The sequence below is a fragment of the Falco biarmicus genome, chromosome 4 (genome assembly GCF_023638135.1).
Source record: "Falco biarmicus isolate bFalBia1 chromosome 4, bFalBia1.pri, whole genome shotgun sequence".
Classification (NCBI taxonomy): Eukaryota; Metazoa; Chordata; class Aves; order Falconiformes; family Falconidae; genus Falco; species Falco biarmicus.
The window spans coordinates 83,472,421-83,487,556 of record NC_079291.1 but is presented as its reverse complement, the minus strand read 5'-3'; the positions used below and the strand labels follow the sequence as shown (position 1 = coordinate 83,487,556).

General features: G+C 40.8%; 1 protein-coding gene across 4 annotated transcripts in view; it reads right to left on the bottom strand.

Moving 5' to 3' along the window:
• Positions 1–15,136, bottom strand: part of SDK1 (sidekick cell adhesion molecule 1) — a 412,596-nt gene that overhangs the window by 97,626 nt on the left and 299,834 nt on the right. For all 4 annotated transcript variants that reach the window (XM_056336241.1, XM_056336245.1, XM_056336244.1 and 1 more), the window contains 4 exons: positions 13,013–13,128; positions 9,673–9,865; positions 6,311–6,409; positions 1,249–1,440 (listed from right to left, as the gene is read on the bottom strand). In XM_056336241.1, the coding sequence (XP_056192216.1) occupies positions 1,249–1,440; positions 6,311–6,409; positions 9,673–9,865; positions 13,013–13,128 (600 nt within the window). The remainder of the gene's footprint in view (positions 1–1,248; positions 1,441–6,310; positions 6,410–9,672; positions 9,866–13,012; positions 13,129–15,136) is intronic.

Here is a 15,136-nt window from a genome sequence, read left to right as displayed (position 1 = left end):
AAATAAAGAGGGTGACCTTCTATGAGGAAAAATCCGCAGTTCCAATCAGATCTTTGCCTCACATCAGTCAAGCTTACAGCAGCATTTACATTTTTAATATTATCTGTATTATCAACAAAAGCAAGCCCAGGAAAGAGATTAAATATAGATTGTTTAGAATAAATTCCCAATAGTACCTGCATTCATAAGTAATGGAAATTACTGTTATAATCAGTAATCATTCATAATGCTGTACTATGTCCAAATGCAACAGGCAAAAAAAGGGCAGCTTTTTGGCATATATTTCAAGTATGCATGAATGCACAGTATTTCTTGATTCTTAGTTCACATTTGTGGGAGCTACGATCGATAAACTAACCCTGACCAAGGCGGATAATGCTGTTATCTGGCTAACAACAGGGAGCATGGCATTGATCCAGTCTACAGCTTGTCACAGTTACCTATGATTAGGGAAAAGAAAGGCAAACATACTTCAAGACATACAGAAAAGTTCAAAAATACCAGAAAACGGAAAAACTGGATTACCCTCAGTGATGTACACTAACTGCTCCACTTTGGAAAATTCTGCTTATGTAAGTTATAAATTAACTGAAACAGTTTGTCTGAGGTATGAATTGGCTTTTTAGTTTGCTTTCTCTAGTGGATGAGGGAGAGCACAGAATTTGAAAACCGAAATGCAACAAGGTTAAATTTACAAGTGCCCAAATGGCAACTCAGACAAGGCAGTACAGGACTCTCTCCTCCCAAATGTTTCTCAGGCCACAACCCTCAGATCATAGAAATAAGGTTTTAGTTTCATTATACTTGTCCTCTCTTAGGTGACATAAGCTATACTACATAAAAATGGAAAAACTTTTCCCTTTCAGCATCACCCAAACTCTGTTTTTCCCCTAAGCAATCCTTTCTGAACTGATTCAGGCTCCATTCTTATGTTACTTTGTAAATGTCAAGAATTTCTGTATTGTATCCACTTTATTACTTTGTCCATTCCTTCTGCCATCCCTACAAGTTTTTTTGTATTTGTATTAAACAGCCTCAACTTTCCGGTAATCTCAAATTGCAAGTGTGCTGATGTTGATGTTTTAATCTGTTCTAAAAATTAAATTTGTATTACGCGGTAAAGAATTCAGATGTTTTATAAATAAAACCATTTTTATTATTACTGAACCAAAGTAATTTGTGATCTTCGGAACACAGATACATGAAGAATCAGCCCATATTAATTTGTTTCAATGCAGTTTCACCAACCTGGGGGTACACCAGAAGAGATGGTGGAGGACGTGACCCAGCCACTGCCTTTTGCAGTCACAGCTGCCACCTCGATGGTGTAGGTGGTGAGAGACGACAGCCCGGTGATCTTGTACTCCAGCGTCGTGTTGGGTAGCGTGCGGGCAAGGCGAGATTCATTCCTGCCATATACCTCCCAGGAGATCTGGTACCCTGAAAAACCATTACACAGAAGTCAGGGGGCCATAGCAGTGATGAAGTCTATTTTTTCTTCTAAAGCACAGTTATACAATAACCCAGAGACTGGTAAATTCCTGCATCCGCACGATTTGCTTGTGGTCAGTGGTGGCATGACTTGTTTCTCATTCTACTCCATTGTGGCCATGTTTTATATGCAGAAAAATAAAGAATACTGAAGTAAACACCAGCTAAAATACCCAAGTATTTTTCGAATTTTGTTATTTCCAATAAGCAATTGCTGTAGGTACCCCACAGGGTATCATCTGCCCATCAAGTTACAGCTTAGGGGACATGGGAGTCTCAGCTGATGCGCCCTTTTTTCTATGACGATACGCTGCTTGCTTGGTTAGGAAACCCAGGGATAGTTTCTGTAAGGAATGAACGTTGCAGAAGGGTGGACTTTCATTCTGTGAACTCGATGAAGCAAATAGGAAGAAACCTGGAAAATGTAAAACCTTCTCACCAGCTGGAATATCTAATTAAAAATCTGTGTGTGCTTAGTAAGGCTACTCCCTTTCGAGGCTGAAGTAACCATCAGCAGAAATACTCACCAACCTGACAATAACAATCAGGCAGGAACATTGTGCGAATCTTCTAGGAACCGAAAAACCTCTACTCCCCACTGCTTGTTCCTCATAGAAATCCTTCAGCTGGGTGAATCATTATCCTTTCTTTCAAAACCATAGTGTGGCCAACACATTGTCCAAAACTGCACTCACCCTGACCTCCACGTTACTCCTCTATCACAACCAGGTTTTCATTTTTATTACTTTTATAGCCATTTGCCTTCCAAGAACTTTTGAAACTTTCTACTGTCTGATTTGCTCAATTTTACCTCCGAATCCGCTTGTCCTCCTCCTGCCCAGTCCCACTTTATTCTCGTTTGAACCCATTTGAACCTCACTGTGCCAGTCTCCAGAGAGCGAGTCTGAAAAGTTTGCTTGATTGCAGCTTTCTTTGTGACTTGACTTGGGGGGGAGAAGTGGTGGGGGGAATACACATAGCTCTTGAATGCCTCTGAAATGGAAGTGAGTGAAAAGGACTAACAGAAAGGAACCCCACTGAGTGAACCGTGCACAAGGCAAGCTGCTGGCTAGAGAAAATCCCTGCTGGGCTCCTGTTCCCATCATCTAAGATGAGGAATTCAGAGCAGCTGGTGGGCTTGATGTTTCTTCCTCCTTTTTTTTTTTTTTTTAACAAGATAAGCTGATTAACGTATACAAATTGACACAGCAAAATACCTTATGGTGTTAAGCAACCAGCTCGTGAACTAAAAGCACAGTGAGAAATATTTCTGTGAGAGTTTGAGGTGTGAGATATTACTCTTCCCCTGGTACTAGCTGACATTAACCCAGTTTTGCATGAAAATGGGCTCAGGGTGCTCACATAGTCGCTAATTACATTTCAGGTGAAGGGGCAGTGATAAGGAGAGGGGATATTTCAACAATTCCACTACACTGCAACCACTTGTCTGACTATGAACTACCTAGGGGAAGGGGAAAAACTCCTCAGTGTTCATCTGGAACCAGTTCCAAGTGAGTATCTGAATGGGAATTAAGTAAGTCAGTAATTCACCAATCTCTCAGAGACACCGTGACGTTCTGATGTGCTCTGGGAAGGCATCATTTACCAGTGATCAGACTTTATGTATCACAGACAAGATTATCATCTGTATGAAGGTTTTGACAAAATTTCAGGACTGTATTGCCTTTATCAATAAAGGGCGAACAGAGAGATGGAGGGTGACTGTCCCCTCTATCAGATGCTCAGTGAAAAGGTGTGAAAGTTCCAAACAGAACGACTATCACAAACACCCCTTTCTTTCAAAAGCCACGGTGCTGCTTGCTCCAGACAGGGCAATGCAGAAGAAGGAGAAGAAGTCTGTGAAAGGTACAGCTGTTGGTCTCCCCACTTCCCAACAGAGGACACAGAACCGGCAGCCGTGTCCCCAGCCGGCAGAACGTCCCCGTGCAGCCTTGAATGGAGCAGAGGCTGGGCAAGGGCCGTGCTGCAGCTCACCTGCCTGCCTGAGGACAGCGGATGGGCTGGCTGCACCTGCTCCGAACCCTGCGTGGGTTTCTGCAAAGGGAATCAGGGGGCATCACCTCACAATAAAAAAGATGGGTTGCTCGAAGAAATAAATAACCAGAAGAAGGAACTGGACTTTTAACGTTCCCTCTATCCATTTGTTACTTAAAAACAACCAAAAGTTTCATCTGCCACACACTAGGCAACCTTAAGTGATTGAGGCATCTCCTCCCCCATCTAGATAAGCTTTGGATATACATCAAATGTTGGTGATTATTCTTTGAACATTTTCTATTTTCTCTTTTGTAACCACAGGGTTGAAACCCAGCTTTCCCACCCATTAGGCACATAGTCTGTGTACCTATTTTCTGAAAAAATATTCACCCGGAAAAATATCCTGAGCTCACATGCAAATTGAAGCAAAGGCAAAGAGGCAGAGTTTGCTGTTGGATATTTCAGTCCTGAATGGATAGTTAAATTCTAGTCATATTAAAAAATGAACATACATACATACATACCGAGCAGACACAAAGCCGAATGTAATCATGCAGAACAAAAACAGATGAAAAAAAGAACCGCTGAAGGAAAGGAACAGCATCCACCATACCCCCAAGTAGCACTAAAGCCACAATGAGTGACAGATGGGCAGAACTTTAGGACATGTGGTTGGTAAAAACGCGCTCTCTGTTTTACAGATGTGATGGCTGCCAGAAACGGTCACGGGGGAGCCTGGCCAGCCTGGGCTGGGAGTGTGTCCCCTCTGGCTTCAGGGGGAGCACAGGAAAGGTCCGCGGAGCCTTCCCGCATGCCTGGGCACTGCCCTCCCCACAAACCACTGCCTAACGGAACCGAATGGCCAGAGAAGTTTCAGAAATAATTTTCTGTTGATTGGAAGTAAATTCTCTACAAGAGAGCAGTACACCCAATCACAAACTGTCCGTCTACATCCAGGTCCTCATAAATCAATGTTTACTGAGAGAACGAGGAAGATCCTGAGATTTACAGCAAGAGTAATGGGCAATTTCCCAGAGCAGGCTGGCTGCCGGGCGCCACCCTCCGCGCTTTCCTCCTCCGAGCTCTGCTGCTGGGAACAACAAGGCCCAGTAAAGATATCAATGAGCAGAAATGATGAATAATTGCCTCCCCTAAGCACTCAGATCTCCAAGCAGCCCTCTATAAACCTCTGAGGTACTTGGGGCATGAACGATTTTGCTATTCTCTCCCAAACACAATTTGCATCCTTAAAGACTTTTCTTTATCAACTTTGCTGGGCATTCTTACATGGGTATTTCTTTCTGAACAACAGAGCTTCTGGAGTTAATTCTTTCTGAAACAGTTTGCCCCAAATATAACACTGTCCATCACTGTGCTCCACCAGGTTTCAACCCAATCTGGGAGGCAGCAGCTTGTCTCTAGCAAAGCAATTCTGCCACGCTAAGTATAGTGCTGCCAGCTTGTGCTTAACAAGGATGAGTATTGCACCATCTCACTTAGCCAGCCAGCCCTGGATTTAGATACCTAAATTTAAGCACTTGGGCTTGAAGGCTTTGGACATCTTCACTGAATCAATACTGCTTTCAGAAGTCATTAGTTTCTGTTCTCAAACTACTTCAATCAATGCATATTCCAGGAAGGTTACCATGGTATAAAGGCATAAGATAACCTGCATAAGGGCTCCACATACACTATGAGCAGCACAGAAGACACACGCACAAATGGTGCATGTTACAGACATACAGAGGAAACACCGGCAAGTGCAAGTCCTATCAAAATAATTAGACCTGTCAAAGCTAAAACGTTTCAGGAAATTAGACTGATATAACATTTCAATGTTCAGGGGCCAGAAGCCCTGATTGTTTCTTAACTCCTAAAATGTATTTTGTTTTTACAAGTTATAATACACTTTTCTAAAAAATAAAATTAAACATATCAGTGTCAATGCTCCCAAAACAAAATATTTTGATATGTGTGAAATGATCTTCTCCCTTCCCAGCTATGATTTCTAGCTCTAGTAATTTAAAATTTGGGAGCTTTCTTGTACTTCAGAACCTTGAAAGCCTTTGTTAAATGGAATGTCCATCCTGTCCAGCTGCAATAGCTTCCCATCTGAAAACAATATTGCCTCTGTTGATAAGAACTAGAGTTTTACTCAACTATTTAGAGCTTCCTTTATGAAAAATAATGAGGTTGCTGATGTTGTATCTACACTAGCATACAGTAAATAGATAAACAGCTTGTCAAATGGCAAGCTCATCAAAGAGAAGCAAGACAATTCTGAACCCTTGTGACAGTTTCTACAAAATAAAGTAATGCCATGCAAATTCTGTCACAAGGTCCACAGCCAGATCATTTGATCACAGATGACAGATAATGCTGATTTCAGACTCGGTCTTGATTGCAAATCTTAGCAATGCCAATTCAGATTTTGCAGCTGTAAACTTCATGTAGGAACCCCCCACCTTTGGGGCAAAGGCCAAACACTGTCTCACAAAGTTTCAGAAATTTAGTAACACAGGTGGAGGTCACAGAAGATTTAATAAGACCAGAACCACCATGGGGAGCTGATTTCTAATACAGACTGCCTTTTCAGTGACCACAACCATGAGCTGCCAGTACCTGGACCCATACTTTCTATAAGGTGCCTTAACTGACATTTCAATTACCCAAAAGAGGTACCAGGAAACCAGTGCTCACAGTAGCCAGTACTCCCTAAATGCAATATTACACAAACATTTTTTCACTGCAATGATACATTCCACCCCACACACATTCCTAAAAAAAAAAAAAAAAAAGAGAGAAAGCAGCTGATACTTGCCTGTAAGGATGCCATTTTTCTCTACAGGTTCTTGCCAGCTGACCTTGAGAGACGTGTCCAGAATCTCAGTGAAGCTCAGGTGTCCCACCGCTCCTGGCTCTGGCAATCAGAAAAGGAAATCTGTTAACAGGAGAACCCCACTTACTTTTGATCTGATTCATGTGGCAAGGTGAGGGCTGAAGAAATAAAACACTGAGCCGGGGCCAAGGGAAGCCTGCTGGAAACATCAGTGAGAGCTGCAGGGGAGAGGGGAAAACGCAAGGTGTTCAGAAGCACTCTGGCTAGCATCACATAAATTATTTTATCCAGTCATCACCCTAACTGTGCAGAGAACTAAAGAGAGCGGCAGCAGGAGACTCGCACACAACTTGTTCTCTGCCTCTCTTCTTGATCTAACCTAATTAGAACAATCAAGCTGGCAATCCTGGAAGCAATCGCGTTGCTGTTTTCCCTCAACAACAGCGTGCAGCGTTTACCTGCGCTGCTGTGTGTGCTTACCTGGCCTTGGGTCTGCAGCACCACCACCAGCACCCCCACAGCTAGAAAGAAACTTTTGCCTATGCAAGGTCAGAGCAAGGACAGAGTCACCGACCCACTGCTTGGATAGAGTCTCTCGAAACAACTCTAAAAACGTCCAACATAATGGCAACTGTCTTCTGTAAAATGAATACAAGTGTGTGAAACTTTTTAAAGGATTTTTATGATGTAGCTCAAGCGCTCTTAAAAATTTCAGCTCCCTAGTGTGCAATGAAAGAACATAAAATGGAATGACTGTCAAGAATATGCCATCCTCCCTCAATTTTGATCTTCAAGGAAGACATCCTGACTGATTTTTGATCCAACTGCTGTTCTTTCTTCAATCGATGTACTGGAAAAAGGAGGTTTTGTTCACTTTATATTCACTGTGCTTCTGTCATTGGATCCCTGCCCGAGTATCCTCCAGCTCCACTGACATCAGTTGGCAATTTCTCGTTTGCAATTTCGTATTTTGTTTCCTCTTCAATGTAGTCCAGTTTCTCCTTCCCCTCCAGCTATGATAAAAAAACCCCAAAGCCTGCCAGTAGGTCAGCTACAACCACATTTGCAATTCTGCAATCCTAGTGAGGAAAATTTCCAAATCCATTCTGCAATATCTAGTAGTCAAAGCATTACAGAGAGAACGCTGATCCGGCAGTGATCTCAGGAATGATCTCAGGAATACCCAACGAGAGCACAGAAATGATGACTGTTTGGGACCACGTGTCTGCAGAAGTGCAGACCGTACACTCGCAGAGCTTTACTCCAATTAGCTCCTGCAGTCACAGTCCAATTTTAACATCATAATGAAAACCAGGTGCAGGTTACTCCAAGCCAGGGCACAATGCTTCTGACTGCATGTCAGACTTTATTTGACCTACAGTTCATCAGCAAACAGATCTGTTTGCACTATTTTTTTTCCTAAAGGATTGACTAACTTTGCTATACAGACAGAAAATTATCACCTGAGAACATGAATGACAGTCCTTTCGAACCTTTTTTCCCACCACATAAATCCTGAAGCAACTTAGATTCAATGAGTTCTCCACAAAGGTGCATTATACCATCCTGCACTTAACTTCTCAGTCACCATGAAAACCGAAGAAAGCAACTCTGAAGGATTGAAAAAAAAAAAAAAAAGGGAAAAAATCCTGCTCATCTCTGCTGCTGAGGCCCCTTACAACATACAGTTGCATACACCAAGAAATGTTTTAAATGTTTTACAAAATAAAAGTCTGGCTTTTTCTTGTTTTACGTTTCATGATGGAATTTTCTTCTGTTTAAAATGGCACATGATCCCAACACTTCCCTGAGATACTTTCCATGTCTTGACTGTGCCCTTTTTCCCACTTTGTGCAAAATCTTTAAAGCTCATTTTTGCAACCTTTCCTTCAGCAGAAATATTAATGGTCTCTTCCTTCTTCCCAGCCAGTTAATTTTTGTGAAATCTTAAGATTCTCATATCTTTGGTTTCTTTACTCTTCTGTTCTCACTGGAATTAGCCACAGGGTTCAAATGTCATGGGGGGAGAGAGACAGATGGACCCAAGACAGACAGGTGAGTACATTTACAAACCATCATTGCCAAAAGCTTCATTTCCTTTGGAAAACAGGCAAAAAAGTTAATGCTACACACAGGAACGTAAAGCACGTTTCTCTTTCCTCCACACCTTTTGCTTTTAACCCCCAATAAACAAGTATGAGGTCATACTAGTCCACATAGTTTTCTGGTAGTTAAATGCTCTCAGTGATCTTCTGACAGGAAGGGTTTTAAGTCTGCTATCTGCTCTTGGGGCACAGGTCTAGCACATGGAGGATGCTAACCACGAAAGGAAAATCCATGGGAAACCATTTCATTTTCTTCAAGTTCTTTCAAGAGTATCTCATGAAAAATTGGATTAGCTCTTTGAGCCTTGCTTCTGTGAATGTTAACGACAATCAGATTTTTCTTTACAGGAACATTGACTAACCTAAAAGATTCCTAGTAAGGCAAAGTAGTATTCCTAAAAACAATACCTTAATGGATAAATTAGACATTTTTTTATTCTGATTTGGATCTGTAGATGTGCAGCAATGTTTATGATGTCTCATGGCAGGAAGATGCTGAAGTGCTGGCCAGAGCCAAGATCACCACAGACACACAGCCAGCTGCCAGGGCCACTGCAATACAGTTGTTTACCTGCACCAGACATGCACTGGATTTGTTAGTCCCAACCATGTCTTGAGCAAACACTTCCAAGCATTTTCTGATGCAGGAACTAATTTTTATGTTAAATATCCAGCTCATTTTACTTCATCCTGACTCCAGTTTTAGAGAATAAAAGTTACTGCATCGTTATGTTCCTGGTTCATTTATACAAACACTTGCAATATAATACAGATACAGACATTATCAATATATTGAATAACAGAAGGAAACAATTGTAAATCAATCATAGGCCTCCATAGGAAGTTCCCATGCTCAAGTTCCTAGGAAGATCAATTCACATTTATTTGGATGCCTGAACATGGACTGAAGAGCATAAGGGTTCACAGACATACACACCTGTCGTGTGTTAGCTGAACCAGACTACAGAGCTTTCAGCTTCTGACCAATGTAAAAAATACTCATCCAGGTTTACTCCATGATGAAAAAAATATCAAACATCATTCATTAGCCACAGGCTAAAAGAACACATGTGGACAACTGGCTGAGGTCACCTGACGCAAAGTAAGTTGACAAGAGATTGCAAACTGATTGTGAAGCTGCGGTCAGATTTAAAGGATCCGGATTTAAAAATGCTGGCTTTTATATCCAACAAAACAAAATCTGAGCACTAAGGCTCTCTACCAGTGCTGACTACTCACTGTCTTCAAGGGTCCGCAGGAGCTGGGGTGTGCTTCGTGGTCCATCGCCAGGCGTGGTGAAACACAGAACTGATGTATAGTAAGTAGTATATTTCTTCAGGTTGGTGATGCAGCCACTATGAACGCCATGGAAGTCTGGAGCAATGGTGACCACAGTCACAGTCTCTGGAGCATCCGCTGTCCATGCTAGAAGCTAGAAAATTTAAACCTGGATGAGCTCTCATTAGAAGTTGCGTCTATTTGGAATCAGAGTATGCTTGGCTGCCAAAACCATCTTAATCTGATTGTAAAAAACCAAGCAATGCTGTTAAACTACTGTCAGCTTTGATGCTGAACAGATGGATATAACACTGTTACTACGATAACTGGAGGGATGTGTGTAATACTCACTAGTGATGGGGGATATACTGATACCATGGAGGTACTGCAATTCTCCATGTCTCATTGTCTCAATGCCAAAATTATTGCAAATTATTATTTGTATGACATGAGCCTTTTGTCTCTCTTTGAGCTGCTCTGACTAGGCTGGATGGTCTCTGCTGCTGAAAGGAAGCTGAAGGAGGAAAAGAATTTTCAGTTCTACTCTATGATACACACGCTTTATCTTATTTTGGGGGTCCTTTAAAGATCCTGCCGGCTGGGGAGGCTGGCTGGCTCACACACACATACACAGATCTTCCCTCCCCTCCTACAGCGCCCTCAGCATCCCGCTGACCAGCCTTGCCTGGCAGGCTGGGAGCACCGATGCGGTCAGTGCCTTGGGATACCTGCACAGAATGATTCAAGCAGTTCTGGAACTACAGAAAGAATAGAAAATGGTTGGTGATTACTACAATTTTCAACCCCTCGGTTACAGGGGTTAGACTCCCAAATACATTTTCCTGCATTTAAAATAGCACGCTTGTCAGATGTGCTCAGTTCTTCCAGGTTTCATTCATCGCTAGCAGATCTTCTGGGTGATCAATATTTTTCAGAGTGGGATATCTTACGTGTAGGTACCTAAATGAGGACTTAAAAAATTCATTTTTTGGTAAATGACTTTGAAATTTTAAAACAATTTTTGAAATCACCTTAACAGCTTAGGAGTCTAAGGCTTTAAAGTGCATATGAAATTTTTATTTTATCCAGAAATCCTTATCATGTGGCTTATATCAGCTTGTTAAAATTCTAAGCCTTACTCAGTATCTGTGTAAATCGTGCAACTCTTATTGATTTCAGGCTCATAAACATGGATAGATGCTTGAAATTAATGAGCCATATTTGACACACTTAGCCAATGTCTATAGTTTCTGATAATCAGAAAGCACAGTTCGAGGACTATAAGGAATAATTTTGTTAGGAATATTTCATATTTGAAAAGGTGCACTTTACGACTTCTTGAAATGCAAATAAATTTCAAAGAAAAGATAAAATGGAAAATGGTTGATGGGATAGTAAGTTTAAATTTCTTTTCTAAATCACCTTTGTGGATTACAATTGGCATTTATAACTTTGGAGGACTAAACTTCTCTTTTTTGAGTACATTTCATTGCATGTTCTTCAGGAAATGCAGGTGAACAATTCTGTCAAAGGGAAAAATGGATTTAGTTCTTAAAAACCCAAAAGCCTAGCTTTGACTACTAGTAATTTATAAATCATACACAAAACATATGCTATAACAGTAACTGACAGAAATGTTTTCACACAGTCTTTGTACTGCAATTCACAATCCCTATGAGAAACTGGAATGATAAAGCTGTTGCAATCTACTGCAATCAAAGAAACCCAAAGAGAAATGTTGATAATTTCAAAAGTTTTTACTGACCACTGACAGATACAAATTACAATTTTAGTTATTTTATACCACCACTAAAGAAACCGAAACATTAGAGGTAGCTTATGCAATGAGACAAAGAATCTTTAAACAGAAACTCTGTTTCAGTAAAACAAAGAATAAAAATCTAAACTATGGCTTTTGAAAATCTGACTGAGCTCACCAAGCTTGGACTTGCACCAGAAAATTATAGTGCACTGCAGTCCACTGAGCCCCAAAAGTGCTTTTATTCTCCGGAGTCTGAACAGAAGCCAAGGAGAGAGAGAGTGTGTGTGTGCGCGCGCATGTGTGTGTGCGTGCAGGCAGGCAGGCATGCGTGCGGGCGTGCTTGTGTGTGTGTGTATTTATCTCTACACACGCCCACCCCTGCAGCCCTGTCAGTCACCTACTTTTGAGAGCTGGTTCTGTCTCTGGGGAAAACAGTCATACACAGCTACACGCATATAATACTTCAGCAGTGGGATTCTGAAACCACCGCTGTTCTTCATGAGAAACATATAGATCTGGGCAAACCCACTAGAACTCCCATGCGTAACTTTGTCTTAGCTTCTTCATCGCTTTGAGACATTCTTAGAGAAGGATCAAGTCTTCTCAAGCTTCTTACACCCACCTACAATCCTGCAATACACTGCTTGTCTTCTGAACTCCACATCCTTCTCAGCCCACTCCATGTTCCTTCACCCAACACCTACATCGCCCTTCTTCCTCCCTGCTTGTGAAACACACCTGCCTTCCCCTCCCCTGCCCTGTGATTACTGAGAGATTTCCCTTCGTTCTTTCTGTGAATGCTTTTAAACCCTTCGTTCATTATGCCCCTACTGCCGAACCTTTTGAGGAGTTTCTATTAAGCAGTCCTTCCTGAGAGACAGAAATAAACCACTCCAGCTACCTCCTTAGCATACACTCCACTGGTCAAAGTACCAACAAGTGCTCTGTTAAGCACTCTTTACTCTGCGTACTGTAATAGGTATTGCCAGTTGTCCCATCAACAGGGGCTTACCACGCTACCTCCATGTCATCAAGCATAATTAATACATTTTACATTTCTTAAATCTCCCAAATCATCACAGTGGGGAAGTTAAGAGAAACATTTAGTGGGATGCCTTGGTTCCTAATGAAATGAATGGGAATTTTGCATTAGGGTAAAAAGAAATCTCAAGGTAGATTTTCAGCGGCACAACATAACGACCTGTGCAGACTTCCCAAACTCTTTGATGCTGAACTGCTTTTTGGCTTTGGAAATTCTCCAGGTAAATGACAGAGGTATTAGGACTTCTAGCCTACGACATATCCCCTTTTCAGAACTTATAAAAATTGCAAATGCTAGGAGCAACAGCTGCTCACTTCTCTTTTCGTTTTACTTGCGTAAGCATATAGACATATACACACTGGAAATCTAGTGTCACTTTGGAAATCCAGAGGTTATTAGATTCAACTTTTAACTGTTATATATCATCCTAACTGTTATATACCAGGACTGTTAAGGCAAATGTTACTTGAAGTTACAGAAATCTAGTTTCTATTTACCTTGTATCCTTGGTTGATACCGTTGATGAACTGCTGGGGTGGAGGGTTCCAGAGGAACTGGATGGTTGTGGAGTTCACGGCTTCGACTTGCACGTTCTGCGGCGGAGCTGTAGGCACTGCTCTCGATCAACAGAGAGGGAAACGGGATAAAACAGAGCAGAGGAGGGATGAGGAGACAGAAGACAAAGATGAACTCAGAACCCACTGACTGCCACTTACTCATGTTGTAATAACAACCTCGAGAGAAGGATGCACTTCTTGCGAAAGAGCAACCAGCAATGATTTGGAAAGAAGGGTAATTGGGTTAATTTCTCATTCTGTATTGGAGATTCTTTCAAGGGGAGGGGATGAAATGATTTCTGCAGCTTATTATTCCACAGATGAGTTTCTCAAAGACTTGAGACAGAAGCTAGGTAATGATAGGTGAACACATCTCATTCAATTATCCATGACTGCACAGAGAACGAACAGTTTCAGAGAGAAATTTCTTCAGTCTTTTAATACCGCTCAATTCCCCAGATCAGACCAAGCAAACATGGAGTCCGCACAATTAAAGTTCTAATTGTGAATTATAATCTGGCAAGAGCATCTGTTTATTATTTACTGCTGCTTAAAGAATTAGGATCAGTCATAACACATGCAGTAAAGATTTTTCTTGGGAATTGGAGACGTACTCGTTTCATCTTGATATGATATTCATTCATGTATATTGAATTGATTATATATATTTTGAGCCAGTGCACCCTCTAATCAACTAAAAGTTGCATAAGCATTTTATGCCAAGTATTTAATTAGACAGATGTTTTCTCAATACAAAAGAAAGCATAGCACATAAAGGCATACTGCCTTCAAACAACAAAAAATAACACCTAAGTACTTTGCCATTTAATATAATGTCTCTTTAAACACCTTCCAGGCAATTTCTTCAACTTCTTGCTTTAGGGTGCCATTTCTACAGTTCTCAGAGGAAAGAACACTAATAGACAGATCTATTTTTCTGAAATTACCAAGCTTATAGGAAGTTTAAGAAGAAAACTGCTATTTGAGTATTAAAAAATGGACCAATACACTTTGAGTCCTATAAAAAAAGTTTAATAAAGCTTAAAAAATATTACTATTGACAGTCCTGTGCATTTGTATTCTACAAAAGAGGAACTGTCCACAAGTAGTTTTGAAGCCTGGAAAGCTTTGTTCCTTCTGCTTCCAAGGGAGAATTTCTTCCAAAGCCCAATGACCTATGCTCCCAAAAAGTATCCACAATTCCCAGTGAGAAAATGGTTTGCTCCATGCTTTTCAAAAACAGGCCATGAACTTTTAAAGCTACAAAGTACTTTCGGAAGATGAGTCTTTGTATGGAGAAGAAATCAAGACATGTGCAAAAATGTAAAAATGCCTCTTTTTTTACTGAAAGCAACATTTGTTTGAAAGAGACGTAAAAAGGCATTATTCTTAACTGGTGTACAAGCTATAGTAAGACTGCAGCCAACAGAGCTAGGACAGCATACGCTTATCAGAGACATCCTAGAAATATCAACAGAGAAAATTGGAGAAACCCTCAAAGATGTCAGGTTTGAAATGACAAGAACATCCACTTTCATGCCCTGTCATTAAAACTCCCTGATGACTACACAATGCCTTGAAAATTCAGCTCTGCACATTTTATTTAATCTCAGAAACTGCATGTTATTCAGCATTTTCTTGCCCTAATTTAAAACCTGATGGCACAATTTATGAACTATGCATAATTATTGAGTTCTAAAACCAGAATTTATCCGATACTACTCTAAATCTTCATTAGAATCTGGGTCCTACTTCCTGCCATGTATCATAACTCCCTGTATGCTTTTGGAAGGTTATAATATTATCTTAATGACCTGTAGACATCATAAAGTTTTCGTAGTTAAGAGATTCACCAAATCATCCTGATATACAGTCATAAATATTAAAGTCACTCTACAGTCATAATGAGGTGCTTTGGCTACAGTCCCCTACTAAATGTATTTTTTCTTATTCATGTTCTTTGATTAAACTGTTTATTATGAGAACCATGACATTTTTCAGTTTGCTTTTGTGTGAAATACTTTGTGTAATTAATGGTTAATGTGATTAAGATTTTTTCAAAAA